Source organism: Trichoderma ghanense, assembly GCF_004382785.1.
Source record: "Trichoderma ghanense strain CCMA-1212 chromosome Unknown scaffold_2, whole genome shotgun sequence".
NCBI lineage: Eukaryota > Fungi > Ascomycota > Sordariomycetes > Hypocreales > Hypocreaceae > Trichoderma > Trichoderma ghanense.
Genome location: NW_027395665.1, coordinates 2,120,020 through 2,138,566, shown reverse-complemented (window position 1 = coordinate 2,138,566; position 18,547 = coordinate 2,120,020). Strand labels below are relative to the sequence as shown.

Below are 18,547 nucleotides of genomic sequence, written 5' to 3'. Positions count from 1 at the left end.
CCCCCTCCGGACGTCAACGCCAGTCGATTCTTCGATGATGATATTCTCAGATACCAACTGCGCAAACTTCCGACTCCAGGTACACACATCCCTCGAGGAACAGTACGAAAACGGCGGCAAACGGCGGGGAATCTGACACTGTGCCCTCCCCCTGCCCACCCTCTGGATCCCCGGCCCTCTCTCCTGTGTGGATGGCTGGTCATCCCGCCCGGTCTTGACAGGGTCTAATGCGCTAGTTCTTCTCTGGCGTCCTCCTTGGCTTATCCACCAAGAACGACAATGACAGGGACGCGGGCAGAATAGAGAGCGAGTCGCCAGACGTAGGACAAGAGCAGCTCTCGGGCAATGTGCCAAGGCGAATCCCGCCAGGCTGCGCAGGAGAAGCGCGAAAAAAATGGCCTGAGGAGAGGTGAAAACTGTTTCCAGCTCGGCCTTGTCCCCCACATAGGATACAGCGTCACAGTGAGGCCGTCCAATCTCATTGCGACTCTACGTGCCCGGTGTCGTCTTCGCTCTCCAGCCGGCCCCTAGTTGACTGGTTTTAGTCTTCATTCCTTGAGTGATCCTCAGCCGGGCCTGTGGTGTAGGTACTCTCAGAGGTCCCAACAATTGTTACATATACTCCTCCGTCGCCCGTTCCTCCGTTTGACTCTGTGGAACTTATTCCTCTCCATCTGATCCTCTTTTTGTTTTCTGGCTGGGCTATCCTTCCGCAACTAACTGCAGAAGGGATCAGCATTCTGTCAACATCAGCTTGTCGATGCTCATCACATTGGCAGCTGGCTTGATCACTGCGCCGTCACCGTTTCTCATGAAGACTACGGAATAAGAGACAATATTGTCGCCGAGTAACTGATCAGTTCTTCAAGATGGCGACTACAGACGACGAGAAGCATCCCAAGCTCGAGGTCCCAGGATCTCCGGACGTGGGATCCCAGGATTTCATCGAAAATGCCGATGGCCTGCAGCGACGCCTCAACAATCGCCAGATCCAGCTTATCGCTATTGGTGGCTCGATTGGTACCGCGCTCTTCGTCAGTATCGGAGGCGGACTTTCCACAGCCGGGCCGGCCAGTCTGTTCCTGGCTTACCTTCTTTACTCGATCGTTCTCGGACTGGTGAACAACTCGCTCGCGGAGATGACTGTCCTCATGCCTGTATCTGGAGGGTTCATTCGGCTGGCCGGCCACTGGGTCGATGATGCTCTGGGATTCATGGCTGGCTGGAACTTCTTCTTGTACGAAGCTCTGCTGATTCCTTTTGAGATCACCGCTCTCAACCTTGTCATCTCTTTTTGGGACGAGAACATTACCAAGCCGGGCCCGACTGCGGGTATCTGCGCCGCCGTCATTGTTTGCTATGCGTAAGACTTTCTCATGTGTCGGGGGAGCGGAAGGAGAGAGCCTGCGAAAGAAGGTCAACGCTGCCGGACTTCTTATCTCTTCTCCTCCCTTTCCTTGTTCCAGAGTATACATGCTGACCAGAGGTTTCACATACAGTCTGCTAAACGTTCTCGCCGTAAAGGCCTATGGTGAAGCGGAATTCTACCTATCCGGAGGAAAAGTGATTCTCATCTTTATACTTTTCTTCTTCACATTCGTGACCATGGTCGGCGGCAACCCGAGTCACGATGCCTTTGGCTTTCGATACTGGAATAACCCCGGAGCCTTCGCCGAATACCATTCGCAGGGCGCCCTCGGCCGCTTCGAAGGCTTTTTGACAGGCCTCTGGAGCGCAGCCTTCGCCGTTGTCGGACCCGAGTACATCTCCATGGTAGCAGCCGAAGCTCAGCGACCCCGTGTATACATCAAGACGGCTTTCAAGACCATTTACATCCGCTTTGGCATCTTCTTCATTGGCAGCGCTCTGGCAGTCGGCATCATCCTTCCGTACAACGACAAGACTCTGGCCGATCTCAACAGTGGCGGAAAGGGCAGCGGTACAGCAGCAGCTTCGCCGTATGTAATTGCAATGCAGAACATGGGTGTTACGGTGCTGCCTCACATTGTTAATGCCCTGATGATGACGTCCATCTTCTCGGCCGGAAACACGTATACCTACTGCGCAACCCGATCGCTGTACGGCCTGGCTCTCGATGGCCGGGCCCCTCGATTCCTCCGCAAGTGCACGAGCAAGGGCGTTCCCATCAACGCCTTCTTGGTCGTCATGTGCTTCCCTTTTCTGTCCTTCCTCCAGGTCGGCAACGGCTCCGCCATCGTGCTTGACTGGCTGGTGAGCCTGATCACCGCCGGTGGAATCATTGACTACCTGGTCATGTCCATCACCTACCTCTGCTTCTACAGAGCCTGCAAGGCCCAGGGCGTCGATCGAAAGGCATTCCCGTACTTTGGCTGGGGACAGCCATACTGCGCCATCATCGCGCTGGTCATCCAGCTTCTCGTCGTTGGAGGGTACGGGTACGAGGCGTTTATGCCCTGGGACGTCAAGGCCTTTTTCCGCAACTACACCATGCAGCTGTTGGCACCGATTCTCTTTATCTCCTGGAAGGTTGTGAAGCGCACCCGGTTTGTGCGACCCAGCGAGCTCGATCTTGTGTGGCAGCGGCCCACGATTGACGCCTACGAATCGCATTTCATGGAGCCTCCGGAGGGCTTCTGGAGCGAGATGCTGCGGTTGGTCCGGATCAAGCGCAACAAGAACGCGGCTGGCCTGATGGCATGAGGGAACAAGAGCAAGTTGTTTTGGGGCTTCCTCCTCACGATTTGCATCTACTTATGAGCATATGTCTTCACGTCCGCCCCCTTTTTCCCATGTTGTGTGTTGTCTGTAAATATACCCCATGGTGTTTGTGGAATCTGAGATTTCACGCAGGATATACGGGGTTAGAGCAAATGAATGAGCTATATAGACGATATACCCAGGACATATGATACCAATAGAAAGAATTCTAAAAGCATCCTTTTACGTCTTCTTACTACATCTTGACATGGACGAGTTAGACGGATACCAACCACATCCATCACACAAAGTCCACCCACCTCGGTCCACACATCTCTTCAACTCCACGCCTCCCAACAGCCCCGTCACAATACCCAAAAAGAAGAAGACACAAAGTACAAAAAGAGAAGAAAAAGAAATCACAATGCGTAATCTGGGAATCGAACCCAGGGCTCCCCGATGGCAACGGAGAATTTTACCACTAAACCAATTACGCTGGAGAAGAAAAGAAACCCTTTTGAGGATGCGTGAACTGGGAATCGAACCCAGGGCTCCCCGACGTTGCGGATGGCAACGGAGAATTTTACCACTAAACCATTCACGCGTCTTTGTGATCTTGTTGGAAGATTGGCGGCCGTAATTTGGTTCTTGGATGGTGTTCTTGCGGCTGCGGAATTCGAGTGGCGACGTTGTTTTTTTTTTTCTTCTTTTTTTTTTTTTTTTTTTTTTTTTTGGGAGGGGGGGTTTTGGGGCAAAGTCTGGTGGATGTGGGCAATCATGGGCTGTTTGTGCGTGTGTGTGATTACCCTGGAGAATTGAATACTTTTACTTATTTCAATCTTTCTTCTTTTTGACCATTGATTGTTCTTTTGGTTTGACAGTGTGTTTGATAATCGAGTTGTAATGGTGCGTATGACTACATGAAAAGACCATGACTATACGAAACCTTTGCATCTTGGGCTGTATTTGGGGTTTGGATAGCATGTTGTCAACGTCTCTCAAATTGTAACTCCGCCATCACTTCCCGCGATAGAACATCTCAACCCAACCCATCTATCGAAATGGCCATTTAAAAGGAAGCACGTAACCGGATAGGTTTCCTCTATAACAAGAAAATGGCTTTCAGATTTTCAAACTCACGTCTCATTCGGTGGTTGAAGCCGTCTCCTACAACTATCTTAGAGTGACGCTCTATACTAACATAAAGGCATCGTGAGGAACGCAACAAGTGCGTAGAAAACGCAAAGCTTGTGAGCTTGCATGCACATGGACTGGCAGACAATCACAGACGCGCAGTGTAGTCTCAAGATTTAACAAATCTATTCGGGCTTCTGTCTACCGTCCGCCTTCCCTCTATAGCCCAAGGTGCAAGGTGTTGTTCCAACACGGGGGTCCTCCATCCCCACGTCGTAAAACCTCGCACTCATCCAGACCAGCAGTCTATTGAGAAGGCCCTCTCTATGGGCGGCCCGAGCATGCAAATTGCAACAAGGCATCGCAACTTTTCCGTTACCAATCCGTTAATTTCATCAGCAAAAGAAAAAAAAAAGAAACAAGAAAAAGAAAGCTCTAAGTCGTCAAGGGACTAGGCGTCATCGAGATGCCATGATGTGGGGGGTATGTTGAATCGTTTACAGCTCATCCTCGTCGCTGAACACCTCCTCACCACGCTTTCGGCGGGCCATACGCTCTGCAGTAACATGTTAGTGATCAGAAATATCCTTCTTAGCACATCATGGAGATTTGACTTACCCTTCTTCTTCTTTCGCAGCTCAGCAGAAGACAGCTTGGCCTTCTTCTTGTTGGAGACAATCTTGTTGCCCATGGCGTCGAACTTCTCCTCCTCATCGTCGTCCTCCTTGAGGCGGGGGCCGGAACCCTGGCCCTGGACCCAGTTGTGGCCGGAAGGAGTCATCTTGCCGTCCATGACAGCCCAGACTTCCTCAGTCAAGTCCTTGGTGAACTCGGCAGAGTGAGTGATGATGATGACACCACCCTCGAACTTCTTCAGGGCCTTGGACAGGGCACCCAGAGAGTCACGGTCCAGGTAGTTGGTAGGCTCGTCAAGGACGATCAAGTGGGGTCGCTGCCACGAGCAAGCAGCCAGGACAGTCTTGACACGCTGGCCACCAGACAGACCGCGCATCTGAGAGTGAGAGACCAGCTCGGCATCCAGACCGAAGTTGGCGCAGTGGGCCTCAATCTCCTTTCGGACCAGAGGTCGGAACTGACCGGAGGCGAGGGCCTCCTTCATGTCGACATCGGCGACCATCTTCTGGTGAGAGGCCAGCAGCTCGTTACGCGGCAGCCAAACGTTGTCGGCGCTCATCATGGGAACCCAGCGCTCGTTCTTCATGCCGACGTTCTCACCCAGAGCGAACGAACACTCGTATTCGTAGCTGTTCTTGAACTTTCTGCGGGCGTTGATGCCAATGACACGACGCTGAGTACCCTCGATCTTGAAGATCTTGTTCATGGCCTCCTCATCGGCCTCGGTGATGATCTTGTTGGCTCGGTCCATGGTCTCACGATCCTCACCAGTCTGGAAACGCCACTGGATGTACTGGGAAGGCGTCTTGTCGAGGTGGTTGTCGATGTGGGCAAAGGCGTGCTGCTTGATGTAGGCGATACGGATGTTCTCGTGCTGGTAGATCTCACCGCCAGTGGGGATGAGCTCACCGCAGAGGACGTTGATCAGGGTAGACTTGCCAGCACCGTTGGGACCAATGACGGCAATACGAGAGCCCAGAGAGCACTGGAAGCTGATGTCGCTGATCTGGGGCTTCGAGGTGCCGGGGTACTGGAAGGACATCTTGGTGGCACGCAGGATAGCCTTGGCCTTGGTCTTGACACCCTCGAGGAAACCGGGCTCGGGGAAGGTGAACTCAATCTCGGAGGCGCCGAGCTCGTAGTAGGACTTGGCAGAAGGAACACGCTTGACGAACTCCTTCAGGTTACCACGGTAGCGCTTGAGCTTGAATCGCTCGTAGTGGATGATGTGCTGGCAGACGTTGTCGAGGAAGCCAGAGTCGTGAGAGACGATGATGGAAGTGCAGGGGGAGTTGATGAGGTAGTCCTCGAGCCACTTGACATTCTTCACGTCCAAGTGGTTGGTGGGCTCGTCGAGAAGCAGGATATCGGGGGCCTCGAAGACGGCACGGCACAGAGCCAGCTTCATCTTCCAACCACCAGACAGAGCGGAAATCTCGCCCTTGATCATCTGCTCGGTGAAGCCGAACTCAACGAGGCGCTTCTCGACGTCCTCCTGAGAGACCTCGACCTTGGCCTCGGCCAGCTTCTTCATGGTCCAGTCAATGGTGGTCATCTCAGTGTCGGCGGAGTCAAGGTCGTGCTCGACGAAGACGGTCTTGACCTCGCTCTGCTTGGGGAAGCCCTCGACCTGCTCGTTGTTGATGGCACGCATGAGGGTAGACTTGCCGGAACCGTTGGGACCGCAGAGACCGTAACGCTGACCGCGCTTGAGGCGGAGGTGGGTCTGGTTGAGCAGGATCTTGGCACCGTAGGCAAGAGAGAAGGTGCAGTTGCAGAGATCCTCGCCCTCCTCGTCATCGGCCTCGCCCTCAGCCTCCTCGGCAGCGCCGGGAGAAGCACGCTTGCGCAGAGCGTCGACAGTGGCCTCAGCGTTGTCGATGCCGGTGATGACGGCAACGTAGGGCTTCAGGCTCTCGACCCAGACAAGGGCGTCGGTCTCCTTCATGTCGATGAGCTGGCCGGCAATGGCGGCAATGTACTCAGCGACAGGCTCCATCTTCTCGAGCAGGGAAGCGTAGCGGGGGGTCAGGATCTCCTTGAGCTTGGCAAGGACGATCTTGACATCGCCGTCGTTGCGGGCCTCGGGGATCTTGCCGTCGACGACGTTGCCGACACGGCAAAGGGTGTCGAGGGCCTGCTTGGTCTTCTCACGAGCCTCGGGATCGGCAAGGGTGTCGTAGTTCTCCTTGAGGCCGGGAATCATCTTGTCCAAGAAGGGAGCGACGATGTTGGGGTCGTCGACGAGCTTGCACATGTTGTCAACAATGACAGCAGACTTTCGCTTGATGGCGGTGTCGTTCTCCTTGAGACCACGGCTCAGCAGAGGGACCATGAGAGCAAGGGTGGGCTCCTGGACCTCGGTGACGAAGGTGGTGGCACCGAGAAGGTGGACAGTCTGGGGGACCCTGTCGGGCTGAGCAACACACTTGATGAGCTCGGGAATGAATCGCTCGATATCCTTGTTGACGATGAGCTGGCAGATGTTCTCCATGACCTTGTAGGCGTGAGCCGACACCTCGCCCGCAGTTGACCACATGGCCTCAGAGACGACGGGAATCAGGTCGGGAACACGGTAGGAAAGCTGAGCAGGAGCCTTCTTGACCAGAGTGAGGATGAAGTCCAGAGCAGCCATCTTGGAGGTAGGCTTGGCCTGATCCTCCTTGATGGCGGCCATGACGCAAGGCAGAGCACTCTTGACGGCATTACCCTTGATGGCCTCGGCGACAGCCAGGACAGCGGCGTAGGCAGGGCTCGGGGGAGCCTCAGCGTAAGAGGCCTCGGTCTTGGCAGCGCCCTTCTTCTTGTCCTTGTTCTTCGCAGGAGGCTTCGCGCCGGCAGCGGTCAGCAGCTCGGGCAGAAGAACGACGAGGTAGGGCTCGACATTGGCGCCAAGCTCAGAATGACGGGCAATGTTCTCGACGGCAATGGCGGCCCTGTCACGAGCAGCGGCGTCCTTCTTGTTGGTGAGGCCCTTCTTGAGATCGTCGATGATTCTATTGAGAGAACTTGTTAATACCAATCATCACTGGTAAATCATGTGCCACAGCGGAATGAAAACTTTTTTTAGCGACTTCGGCAGCTACTGTAGCCACTGAGCGTAGGGGTTTGTAGGCCTGACCCCGCTATGAGTGGCGGGGGGCAGTGAGACACAGACGCCGCGAAAAAAAGTTTTCCCCGCCTGTGGAAAAAGGGGACAAGTTGTCCAAAAAAAAAAAAACATTGCAAAGAGTAGACTTACTTGTCAGGGACAGCCTGGTCGTCGATGCGGCCGTTGATGAAGCTGGCAATCTCCTGAGCAGCCTCGTTGATCTCGGCGGCCTCCTTGGAGACGGAGAGCTTCTGGAAGAGCTCGTCCAGAACCTTGACGGACTCGGTAGACATGTTGTCGGTGATGTCGAGGGAAAGGGTTATAGAAGTCGGAATTTGAAAAGAGGCGATCGGAGTCGATTCTACTCGAAGTAGGGACTTTTCGATCGCGAAGTCAACAGAGACGATGGAGGAATCGACTCTGCCGTATCGAGGCTTTTTTGAACTTGTTGGATGAAAACGGCGGGGCTGTTCGATGGGGAGGAACCAAAGAACAACTCGTCAATGAAAAACGAAAGGGACTGTAAGAGAAGAGACAAGTCCAAGATTCGTCAAGAAACACTGACGACCAAAGATGAAGGAGGGAAAAATGAAGGGAGATGGAGGTAAGATCGAAGAGGGAGAAGAAGTGGGAGGGCGGCAACAGTTATTATATGGCAAAAGGCTGCGACCCAAAAACTTTTTTTTTTTTTTCCACTTTCGCGGGGTGTGTGGCTAAAGTCGGGCAGCCCAAAAAGATTTTTTTCGCTGCCCCTCCATTGGGCGAGGCGACGCTTATCAGCTTTATCAGCGGCGCGCTAAGCTGTATTTGGGCAAACCCTGTGCAAAGCATGGGCGGTGAGGCGTTTGAGTGAGAATCGACAGCCTCTGGCTCCTCCTCGGTGGCGGAAGAGAAAGGACTCGAGACGCCACAGAGGCTTTAGAAGCATCGAAGTCTCTTGGAAGGTTTGAGGCTTTGCAGGTCTCAACAATTCCATCGACTTCGGTAATCACTGTATGTACTGCCGTACGTTATGCACAAGGACATACAGGTTACTCTTTCGTCCGTCCTTTCCCATCTACCCCCCCTTCCGTTATGGCTTACTACGTAGCCAATGGGATTTCTGCGATACACACAGGGCAGCCTGTCAACCGCAAGGTGCCTTCACTGGCCGCCTCTCTTGCGCAACCATCTTGCCGAACAGCACAGAGATCATCTAGCCTCGCGGCGACGCCCCTATCGGATTCGCGGATGAAAGAGATGGACGCAGTTACCGCAGGCTTCTGAACGCTGAATAATGATGGCAATATCGACGTCGGTAGTCGTGCCTGGGGCAAAGTCTGGTGTGGGACGCACTATGGTGCATACTCCTGTGATCTGCCGCCACGCGTTGATCCAAAACCGATTGCTGATGTCTCACACACTTGTCCCAGCGGGATCCGCCCCTGCAGATGGAGCGGTCCCCCTCCAAATCTGAAGCGGCACTCATTGGTCCCTTGGCCATCAGGTATGGCAATGTGCAGCCTGCGATGGTCCTGCATGAGGGCTCGGGCGGTGTCAGAAGCTCTCACACCTTTTCGCTCCAGCCGGGCTGCCTGGCATGTTTTCTGTGTCTCGTTCTCTGCTCAGGCGGGGGGACAGACCCGTAAGACAGACAGGCCGCTGCGTTGTCAGCGCATCCTTCACCTTCACGCTGTAACCCGATCACAAATGCAATACTCGTAGGCCTTTCACGGCAGCGGTGGGGCTGACACAAGGCCAAAAAAGTCGAGATAAACTCGGCCTGCCATTCTTGTCCAGCTTTGGCGCCACGTTGCCACCTCCCGTCCGCCTCAGTGGTTGGTTAAGAGAGAGACGGCGTGGGGAAGTGCCCAAAACTAGCAGCACGCACTCCATGGTGTTGTGCGTGTATTCTGTCTGCACGAAGAACGTAGGCAAGATGGGATGTGACTACCCATGGTCGGGTCGAAGCAGTGCTACTGATCTCGAGATGGCCAGTTCCAACTGCCATCCTGCAGCCAGACAATCCATCGCCAAATTCCTCGGATCTATCGCATCGCCATGATCCACCACCATCGCGGGGCCCCAGAGTCCAGTCTGCAGTCTCTGCTCCATGTGGTCAGCCCATGTTCGCTACTAGCTGGGACTCACCCACTGTCAAGTGCGGCATAGCTGGGGCTCGAACTCTAGGTAGACGTCGCCAGTGTGGTTTGTCTGTCATGGATTGACGCCCATCTGCTGTTATGTATCACCGCGATGTCAATAGGCACTACACGAAAGTTGCCGTACAGGGTTGGATAATAGACTCATCAGCAGCGAGCGGTTATCGTGACTCGGATGCCTTACCGTCAAAGAGCAGGTGCTGGGTTCGTCGATTGACCTTGACTGCTGACTCATCAAAATATTCGATATCGCCTCCGACTTCCATCTCCTCGCCACCTCGTCCATCTACAGATACAGTATCGGAACACAGTACGAAGTATCCCATCTCGCTTTATTCCATCCGACATGGTTTTCCTACTGGTGTGCTTGATCTATCAGTTTGCACAGGTTCCAAAGTGTAAACGCGACTTCAGACTTGGCCGCTCCGCTGTTTTGAAGTGCCATCGAAACGATATCCTTGGTTAATGTCGTTCTTCTTCTCAGGTCGGGGCTATAATTGGCCCAATTTTGACCTTTATCGTGTTGCACACAAGGAGTCCTGAGTATACTTGTGTGTCTTCCTTCTAATTCCGGAACAAGGCTCTTTGACAGTTCTTTGTTTTCTCTGCTTATAGGGTCTGAGACCACGGACGCCAGAAGACAGTTGCTCTCCACCCTCCTTTTGCCCTGCTCTACCATTATTCTATTTAAAGGGTGGAAATTCTATGGACTTTATATGAATGTCTATAAGGTTGTGCTATCGGTCTAGAGTGTTAGCACCATAGAATATGTAGAGAATGGTTCTGTCTGTTGTGCAACACCGTGGCTTGGCTGCAGGACGCATACTGACAATGAGCCTACAAGCAACCTGCTTCTACAACACAGATCCAGCAATTCCAGCTGCAGAAAGTCCTTTTGAGTTAAAGGGATGCACTGGCATATTAGCGTGGCTAAAAGAGCACGGATCAGACGACCTTTCATAGATCGCCAGCCAGTTTCTTTCCACAATTCCCCCAAAAGTAATACACAAAGGACCAAGGACCACAACGCAAAAGTATAGGAGTTACAGGTAGTATTACTACGTGAGATGCCAATTTTAGGTGAAATGGCCGGAATTATGTATTACTGTCTCTCCTTTCGCCCTAAGCTGAGAGATACCTCTGGCATATGGAGGTGATGTGGCAGAGTCTCCTTGCATAGAGCTAGTTAGCATGATCACAGTTGCAAAAGAGTTGTAGTGAACGAATGTGCTTGTAAGAATAAAGAATGATAGGAAACGTAAAAAAAATTAAAGGGAGTTGCAAATTTCGTAGTGGAATGTTTCGCGTTGTCTTGTTGTGAATGGGAGCAGTAGTGGCAATCTCGTGAGGCGGAGGTGCTCACGAAGTACGAAGTAAAGAGTCACTATACGACCAGCGTGCTATGGTATCGCATATGGCCTCAATTCCCTTCTCCGCACGATAACAGCTTGAATCAAAGAGAGAACTGGCGCTGAGCTGAGAAAGATACCACAATGAGCTCAAGACACGAAGAGGCATCGTCCATTTCCACTGCGGAGACAACTGCAGCAAAACAACTCAGCACGAATTGAGAGCCCCGGCGAGGAGTATCGAGTACTCTCACTGCATGCGTCAAATATATCGGCCTTCGATTGGACAATGGTTTATTGAGCGAGATTGCCAAGTCCTTTGTTTGCACATCGTCATTCGCACGTCTGCTCCAATCTTGAATTTGGTATCGATACGCCACAGCCACGTGCGGGCAATTGACTTTCCCCAGCAACTCGCTCAACCTGCGCAGCTTCCATTGTTCTTTCATCTCGCTCAGAACCATTGTTCGATTTCGTCTTCTTCTTCTTCTCCTTCTTTTCCTTCTTTCACCTCTTCTCTCATTCTTCCTTTATGCCAGGCGAGCAGCTCCGCGCTTCAAAATCTGTTGCCTTGACGCTGAGCAACCATATAAAGCACCAGGGTAACGTAGCTCGCATCATCATCTCATCATCATCCTCGACAATCAACTTCGAAACACCAACATTCTGACCATAACAACCAGCACCCAAACTCAGCCTCACATCCTCCTCTCCCCATCACAAGGCCTTCACCACCGCAAAAATGCCGTCCAGAGTCGTCCGCAACATAGCCGACCTGCCCACCATCGGCCACCTCTATAGCTCCGGGCGCCTCCCCTCGGACTTGCCCACGGCTCCCTTGCGCAAGCCCTCGCAGGACATCAACCGCCGCGTCAGCCTCGTCCGCACAGACATCACCACCCTCGCCGCCGACGCCATCGTCAATGCCGCCAAGAACTCCCTCCGCGGCGGCGGCGGCGTTGACGGCGCGATCCACGCCGCCGCCGGCCCCGGCCTCGTCCGCGAGTGCCTCGCCCGCTACCCCGGCGGCTGTGCCACCGGCGACGCCGTCATCACCGCCGGCCACAACCTCCCCGCCCGCAACGTGATCCACACCGTCGGCCCCGTCTACGAGGGCCAGGCCGCCAGCGAGCCCCTCCTGCGCAGCTGCTACCAGGCCTGCCTGCGCACTGCCGTCGAGAACGACTGCGCCTCCATCGCCTTCAGCGGCATCAGCACCGGCGTCTACGGCTATCCCGCCGACAAGGCGGCCCATGTGGCCTGCAGCGTCGTCCGGGACTTTCTGGAGCAGCAGGACACTGAGGGCAAGATCCAGCGCGTCATCTTTGTCACATTTCTCGACAAGGATGTGAACGCGTACAACTCCGTTCTTCCGTGAGATCTCCCAATCCACTCTTCTTGTCTCTGCTCCAAAGGCTTCTGCTAATGTGAGTTGTCAATAGTCTTTACTTTCCCCCTACTGAGAATGAGTTGCCAACCCCGAGAACACTCTAAAGGCTGGCTAGCAAGAGATCAGCAAGCAAAGGAAAGTCGGGTTAAATCTTTTTGGCGTTTACGGTTTCTAATGAGGCATCTTCCGGAGGAGAGCTATTCTAGATTTTAGGAGAGTAGTTGCGAGCCGCGGGCACCTGCATAGACGTCAATTTACCAGGGACGATCTACTGGATCGTGATCAACGCATTCATCTAGGTCGCACGTCTCATCCAAAGCACTTTATAGTTGCATCCATCGAGGGACCAGAAGTGTGATCACATATGTATAACCGCCATGATCCTCGTGCGCAAAGGGATATCGAACTACTGGATGTCCATTCTCAAGTCAAACGTACAAACTTCAAACCTCTCAGATTCTCTGTATTTCTGTTGTAATTTTGAAATCATCTCTTGCTCAGGCCCCACTAAGCCCCCTTCTCTCGCCAGCCTCAGAAGCCTTATCTCTGCTTTTCCAACGACTTATTCTTCTTCACTGCACCTTTTCATTTTTGAAGCATCAGTCCATTCTCCTGTTCCGCTCCATCTTCCTTGGAGGCACAAAAACATGCCTGCAGACTATGACCAGCAAGAATACTGGCATCGCCGGTTTTCCACCGAATCCTCCTTCGAATGGCTCCTCAGCTCCAGCGACTTCATCGCCATCATAAAGCCCCTTCTCAGCAATCTCGACCGCACGTCCGCTCGGATTCTGAACATTGGCTGCGGAACAAGTGACTTGCACAATCATTTCCGCCGTCTCGGCTTCTCAGACGTCACAAACGTGGATTACGAGCCATTAGCCATTGAAAGAGGGCAGCAGCTCGAGCGGCAAGCCTTTGGCGATGTGAGGATGAAGTATGCAGTCGCCGATGCCACGAAATCACTCCTCCACATCCCATCATCAAGCCAAAGCACTTCATCAGAAACTTGTAGCCCCATCAACGAGAAGTTCGATCTCGTGGTCGATAAGAGCACCGTAGACGCGATTTCGTGTGGCGGAGAAGAGCAAGTCCGTCGGATGGCGCATTGCGTGAGGGAGTGTCTTGCGGATGGCGCGGCCTGGGTGTCGTTGAGCTATTCTGCGGCGAGGTTCGACTTGGAGGGATTGCCGTTTGATGTCGAGGTTTTGGAAAAGGTCCTGACGGCGAAGAAGGAGGTGACGGATCCGAATATATATCATTATTGTTATCTGTTGAGGCCAAAGTAGGGCTTCGTAGTTTGAATAGCACGTTGTATATGATGTCTGTTAAGAAGGAATGTCTGAGTGGCATTGCAAATCCCAACAACCAGATTGATGGAAATCTTCAAAGGCATCAATTGCCCAATGGTACCTTGGAATATGTCAACTCCGGAGCTTCCATATGTGCGTCTTCATGTAAATGTGCTGAACTATCACGTCCATGTCTATCCCACAAGTCCACTTGAACCAGCCATCTTGCAGAGCCATCATCAGATTCTCCCCGTCATTTCCATCTTCTGCCTTACAAGACCCTCAATCTGCCTCCATCGCTTCGCCAGAAGCGCTCTCTGTTCTTCCCGACCAACTTTCAGCTCTTCGACCTGCCGCACTCGCCTCGCAACAACATCCCTCAGAAACTCACCAAGAAGCTCCACAAGATACGCATCCACCCGGTCCTGAACAAGCCCTCCCACCTCCTTACCATCAAGAAAAGCATGAAACTCCTCCGTCGTACAACAGAGCAGACGCAAAACCCCCTGCGTACGGCGATACTCTTCAGATAGAGACCCCAAAGGATACTCTCCCAGCAAATCCCGCCTCTGGAGCTCAGCTTTCTGACTCTCACTCAACTTTGGAAACACCACATCGTCAATGTATACGTCATCCGACGGATTCTCATCAGGGACGAAGCCGTACTCGAGCAAGTTGTAGTCGTTGGAATGGCTGCTGTACGAAATGAGCAGCTCGTCGCCCTTCTTATACGCTCGATCAGCGACGACATGGTATCCCTCCGGCGAATAATACACTTTACACCCGTCATCTGCATGATTGAACAAGTCCGCCACGGGGATCAGCGCCAGCCTGTCTTCCCAGGAGTACTTTAACGTCTCGGGCGTCTCATTGTAAAACGAGCGCGTGTTGACGGCCAGCCAGGCATATGTATATTCTTCACGCGGAACGTCCGGAAACGCTTCCTTGAAGTCGTTCCAGTTGTCTTGAAACTCTGCCTCTCGCCCTTGAAGAGTGACTTGTGACTCCAGAGGCAAGAGGTCCTTCAGCTCCCGAGGCCAGAGCATCGGCATGCCCGCCTCAAAATCAGCCATCTTGGGCAGCACGGCTTTCCAGGGCATGCAATTCGCGCTCTTGTCAAGTGCTAGATCGGCCGCAAGCAGCGCCTGAATGGTCGTGTCCGCGGGCAACTTCTCCTTCACTCTCAACGGCACCGATTCCAGACAGCGGAGAACCCGGGGAGGCACTCTCAGGATCTCCTCTTGGGCCTATTTTCGGCAAGCAACAAAAGGTTAGACCCCGCAAGTGCAGACAAACGCCACCAAAGATCCCTTTTTTTGTTTTTTTTTTTTCTTAACGCGGTAGTACCTTTATTTTGCGCGTGGCGAGGATGCCGGTGCCTCGGCCGGGGATCTTGCTGGGCTGGATGCCGTTGACGGTGACGCCTTGGGATTTGGCCCATGAGATGAGGTTTTGCAGATGCCCCATTTTATCAGATAGGTATTAAGGTATTCGATAACGTCAATGAATGGGGTATGGGACAAAGGAAATGCAATTGGGCACAAGACTCGATATGTCGGCTGAAAAAGGAGGGAATGGTCATAGAGCAAAGAATGTCGAAGATGAGGAGCCACGGAATTTCCCCTGAGACGGTTCCCTGGCTTGTTAAGCCTTCATCACGATATCCCTGTTGTTTCGCCTGTTAGTGAAGTATTTCGGGTTATCCGCCTAACTGTCATCCTTTCGTCATGTCCCTAAAAGGGATGGGTACAAACAAGCCCACGATGCCATCTTTTTTGGGCTTCTATATTGGCGTCCGCTATTATTCCGAAATCCGGGTCACAGGAAAATCGCTCGGCCCGAGAGGATTGCATACAGAACCAGGATTCAAGGCATGCCTACGGAGTACATTATGTAATCTCGCGTTGATATTATTCGCCTTTTGTCATTCTGAGAACAAACATTGAAACGGTTATGACAACAACAAACTGAGTTGTTTACTTTGAATCTCCCCATCAACATGTTCGTCGATAGTTAATCTACATGATGCGTGTGGGCCTCTGACGAAAAACCGATGCCTGGAGATCCTATTCGTTGGCAATGGGATCACGCATTGATGGCTACCTTTAGTATCCGGTAAGACGTGCATTAGCACATTTCCTTGTACATACATGAGGCAAGTGGGTAAACAAACACCAGAGGAACCTCCTATCCCACCGGCATCCACAGTTCATTTCCTGGTCAACAACAAGGCTTGTTATCAGGGGGGTTAAAATCATCCACTGCTTGGATATTAATACCTCAGTATTGCTGAAAGCGCATGCTAATTTGCCCAACATATGTGGAAATCGAGATTCCTCCACCACTTGGACACCTTAGTAGATGGCCAGCTTCTACAAACAACTTGCAGCTCACAATTTCACACAATTCCACCAACTATGAGACTACCCCCTTCCGTAGAACCCTCCTCGTCCNCACGGCCCCCTCCCCCTCTCCCTCTGCCGCCTCCGCCTCCGCCTCCACCTCCACCACCGCGACGCATGTGATGCACCTCAATCGGCCCCCTAGCCCTCCTCTGCTTCCTCTCCTCCGCGCTAGCATCCCACAGGTTGTCGACGCCCAAGAGCTCGCAGAAGGCCGCAGTCTGTGGGTTCGTGTACTCGTACGGCTGCTCATTGACAATCTCAGGCGTCCCGGGAACGTACGGCGGCGCCGTCTGCTCAAAGTTCTCCGGCACCTCCAGCTTCCCCTTTTGCACAATGTTCTCCTCGACCCATGCCCTCTCTGCCTCAATCATGGGGAGATAGTTCTCTTCGCCCAGGTCTTCGGGTACTTGGGCTGCGATGTCGCCAAAGACGTTGAACTTGTGAAAGGCACGGGTGATGGCCAACCACTCGGGATCGTACTGGAGTCGATATCGAGGGCCCGAGGCCTGAGGTGGATGTAACGACAGCTGCTCTTTGTCAAAGGGCTGAACCTCGCATAGCTGAAGGAAATGTCGCCCAGGCAGGCACTTGTCCAACGCTAGGAACCGGACTTCTGTATTTTTGATGCCGGGAGGGACTGGCTGGCCGGGCGTGCGCCTCACCCTTTCCGTAGGACGAGCGAATGATGCCGGCAACTGCGCTCTCAAATCTTCCGGCACAGAGCCAGTCGCGTCCTCGGCTTGATCTTTCGCCTCGACCTCTGGGGCTTGTGTAGTTGTTTCTTTGGGGGCATCATCAGGCTGGTTAACATCCTCATCGTCCATGTCCAAGTCAATCTCGTCCGGGTTATCTTGCATAGGAGGTGCAGTTTCAGGAGGGTTGGCCGCTTGTACGGCCTCTTCCGCCTTTGGCGCATCGTACTTCTTGAGAGCGGCAAATTTGACATGCAGATGCGCAGAGAACCAGTACGGCGGCCGTAGGCGGTCCATGACGTACTCAGCAGCCACGCTGCCCAAGGACCCTTCCATAGACTCTTGTCTGAAAAACGGCTTGTCTCGGAACAGTCTGTTGGAATCTCCGTGAGTCTCGACCTGGCGTGGCCAGTCGTGACTCAGGCCAATATCAACCTGCGACTGTAGCAACAGGAGCTTGCGGACATCAATCTCTCGGACCGAGTAAAACGACTTGACGTCGCTGCCATTGAACGGAAGCCTTTCGTAGTGCGGCTTGCGGTAGTTCATGCCTCTCCAGATGCCGGACATGCCAGCAATACGGATTGGTCCCAGCCGTATCACGTTGGCAGCGCCGAGGTAGTAGATGTTGGGGGCAACCCAGCCGCCGTAGTAGAGCTCCCAGGAGTGCGAGGCGGCCTCGTGATTGCCGCCAATGAATATGGTCAAGAAGGGAGCTTTCCTGCTGCCGGAGTAGTACTCCTGGAAGTCGCCGAGCTTGCGATACTTGACGGGGCACGACATGACGGTCAAGTCGGCGGCATTGCGCACAGCCTACGGGTATCAGTAGCTTGCAAATCGAGGCGAATCAGCCCCGTGAGGACACGGGAAGAACGTACCTGAAAGTCTCCGCCGATGATGAGCAAGTCGACGCCATCCCAGCCGCGCTCCTTGGCAGATTGCTCTACGGAAGCGTATATCGCGTTGAGTTTGGCATGGCCCTGGCGATGAAAACTGGTCAATTGACGCCATTCTCACTAGGCAAACAAGCCACAGTAGAGGCAGAGAGAGATGGGGACTCACACAGCCCTCGACAGCAATTCGAACGCCCTGCGATTCAAACGTTTCAGCGGCCATTTCGGAGCTCGAGTCACTGAAGTGGTGTCGAAAAAGAGTGGTGGTGACTGGCTGGTGTCTAGCGCGCGTCCACGGCAACTGGGCGGGACGAAAAGAGTGTATGATGCAACGGCCAGCACAGAAAGCGAATGGCATTCGCGTTAGATGAGACGACGATACATCCAATCCACTCAACAGAGGCAGATTGCAGCTTGAACGGGTTGAAAGTGGTGGGAACTTTTTTTTTTCTTCCGCAAGGTGGAAGGACAGATGAATGTGTCATGGCGAGTTAGGCAGCCACTGTGGCTAGAATCGAGTCGCAGCATTTTCATACGCCACTTCCACGAGGACGCAAGCAGTGATGCGATTGATATCAGAGAAGAACAAATCTTGCGTGCAGGTAGGCATCTTTCCTCTCATTGCTTTTCCAACAAGAGATTACAGAGTATCATGGGAGAAGCTATTATGCGCATTGTATCCGTACTAGGAGCAGATGCAGCAGATACACGTCGCTCTACGTCTACGAAGCCGTCAAAAAGGCATGTGCCCCTACAAAAAAAGCGAGATCTCAACGGGAGAACTGTGAGTCAAGCAGAGTGAGAGGGAGGCAATCAATCTTCCAAATCTAATAGACGTTCAACCC

At 53.1% G+C, this 18,547-nt stretch overlaps 9 protein-coding genes across 9 annotated transcripts; 4 read left to right on the top strand and 5 right to left on the bottom strand.

Moving 5' to 3' along the window:
- Positions 1-260: 260 nt before the first annotated feature.
- CCMA1212_003085 (uncharacterized protein) lies at positions 261-482 on the bottom strand (the record flags this gene model as incomplete). Its single annotated transcript, XM_073700446.1, has 1 exon — positions 261-482. The coding sequence occupies one exon, from the start codon at positions 480-482 to the stop codon at positions 261-263; it is 222 nt and encodes a 73-aa protein (XP_073561393.1).
- Positions 483-869: 387 nt separating this feature from the next.
- CCMA1212_003084 (General amino acid permease AGP2) lies at positions 870-2,682 on the top strand (the record flags this gene model as incomplete). Its single annotated transcript, XM_073700445.1, has 2 exons — positions 870-1,363; positions 1,500-2,682. The coding sequence occupies 2 exons, from the start codon at positions 870-872 to the stop codon at positions 2,680-2,682; spliced, it is 1,677 nt and encodes a 558-aa protein (XP_073561394.1).
- A 1,605-nt stretch (positions 2,683-4,287) lies between these two features.
- Positions 4,288-7,465, top strand: CCMA1212_003081 (uncharacterized protein; the record flags this gene model as incomplete). The annotated part of the gene is made up of 3 exons (XM_073700444.1): positions 4,288-4,296; positions 4,451-6,949; positions 7,013-7,465. The coding sequence occupies 3 exons, from the start codon at positions 4,288-4,290 to the stop codon at positions 7,463-7,465; spliced, it is 2,961 nt and encodes a 986-aa protein (XP_073561391.1).
- On the bottom strand, positions 4,311-7,974 carry CCMA1212_003080 (Elongation factor 3; the record flags this gene model as incomplete). Its single annotated transcript, XM_073700443.1, has 3 exons — positions 4,311-4,369; positions 4,432-7,445; positions 7,691-7,974. Coding segments are annotated over 3 exons (3,357 nt in total), but the record flags the coding sequence as incomplete, so codon positions are not given.
- A 1,388-nt stretch (positions 7,975-9,362) lies between these two features.
- CCMA1212_003079 (uncharacterized protein) lies at positions 9,363-10,007 on the bottom strand (the record flags this gene model as incomplete). The annotated part of the gene is made up of 3 exons (XM_073700442.1): positions 9,363-9,625; positions 9,671-9,754; positions 9,866-10,007. The coding sequence occupies 3 exons, from the start codon at positions 10,005-10,007 to the stop codon at positions 9,363-9,365; spliced, it is 489 nt and encodes a 162-aa protein (XP_073561030.1).
- Positions 10,008-11,772: 1,765 nt separating this feature from the next.
- On the top strand, positions 11,773-12,408 carry CCMA1212_003078 (Macro domain-containing protein; the record flags this gene model as incomplete). The annotated part of the gene is made up of 1 exon (XM_073700441.1): positions 11,773-12,408. The coding sequence occupies one exon, from the start codon at positions 11,773-11,775 to the stop codon at positions 12,406-12,408; it is 636 nt and encodes a 211-aa protein (XP_073561029.1).
- Positions 12,409-13,067: 659 nt separating this feature from the next.
- CCMA1212_003077 (uncharacterized protein) lies at positions 13,068-13,709 on the top strand (the record flags this gene model as incomplete). The annotated part of the gene is made up of 1 exon (XM_073700440.1): positions 13,068-13,709. The coding sequence occupies one exon, from the start codon at positions 13,068-13,070 to the stop codon at positions 13,707-13,709; it is 642 nt and encodes a 213-aa protein (XP_073561043.1).
- Positions 13,710-13,951: 242 nt separating this feature from the next.
- Positions 13,952-15,179, bottom strand: CCMA1212_003076 (Ribosomal lysine N-methyltransferase set11; the record flags this gene model as incomplete). Its single annotated transcript, XM_073700439.1, has 2 exons — positions 13,952-14,959; positions 15,060-15,179. The coding sequence occupies 2 exons, from the start codon at positions 15,177-15,179 to the stop codon at positions 13,952-13,954; spliced, it is 1,128 nt and encodes a 375-aa protein (XP_073561189.1).
- A 931-nt stretch (positions 15,180-16,110) lies between these two features.
- On the bottom strand, positions 16,111-17,925 carry CCMA1212_003075 (Lariat debranching enzyme; the record flags this gene model as incomplete). The annotated part of the gene is made up of 3 exons (XM_073700438.1): positions 16,111-17,622; positions 17,688-17,789; positions 17,872-17,925. The coding sequence occupies 3 exons, from the start codon at positions 17,923-17,925 to the stop codon at positions 16,111-16,113; spliced, it is 1,668 nt and encodes a 555-aa protein (XP_073561035.1).
- Positions 17,926-18,547: the final 622 nt, after the last annotated feature.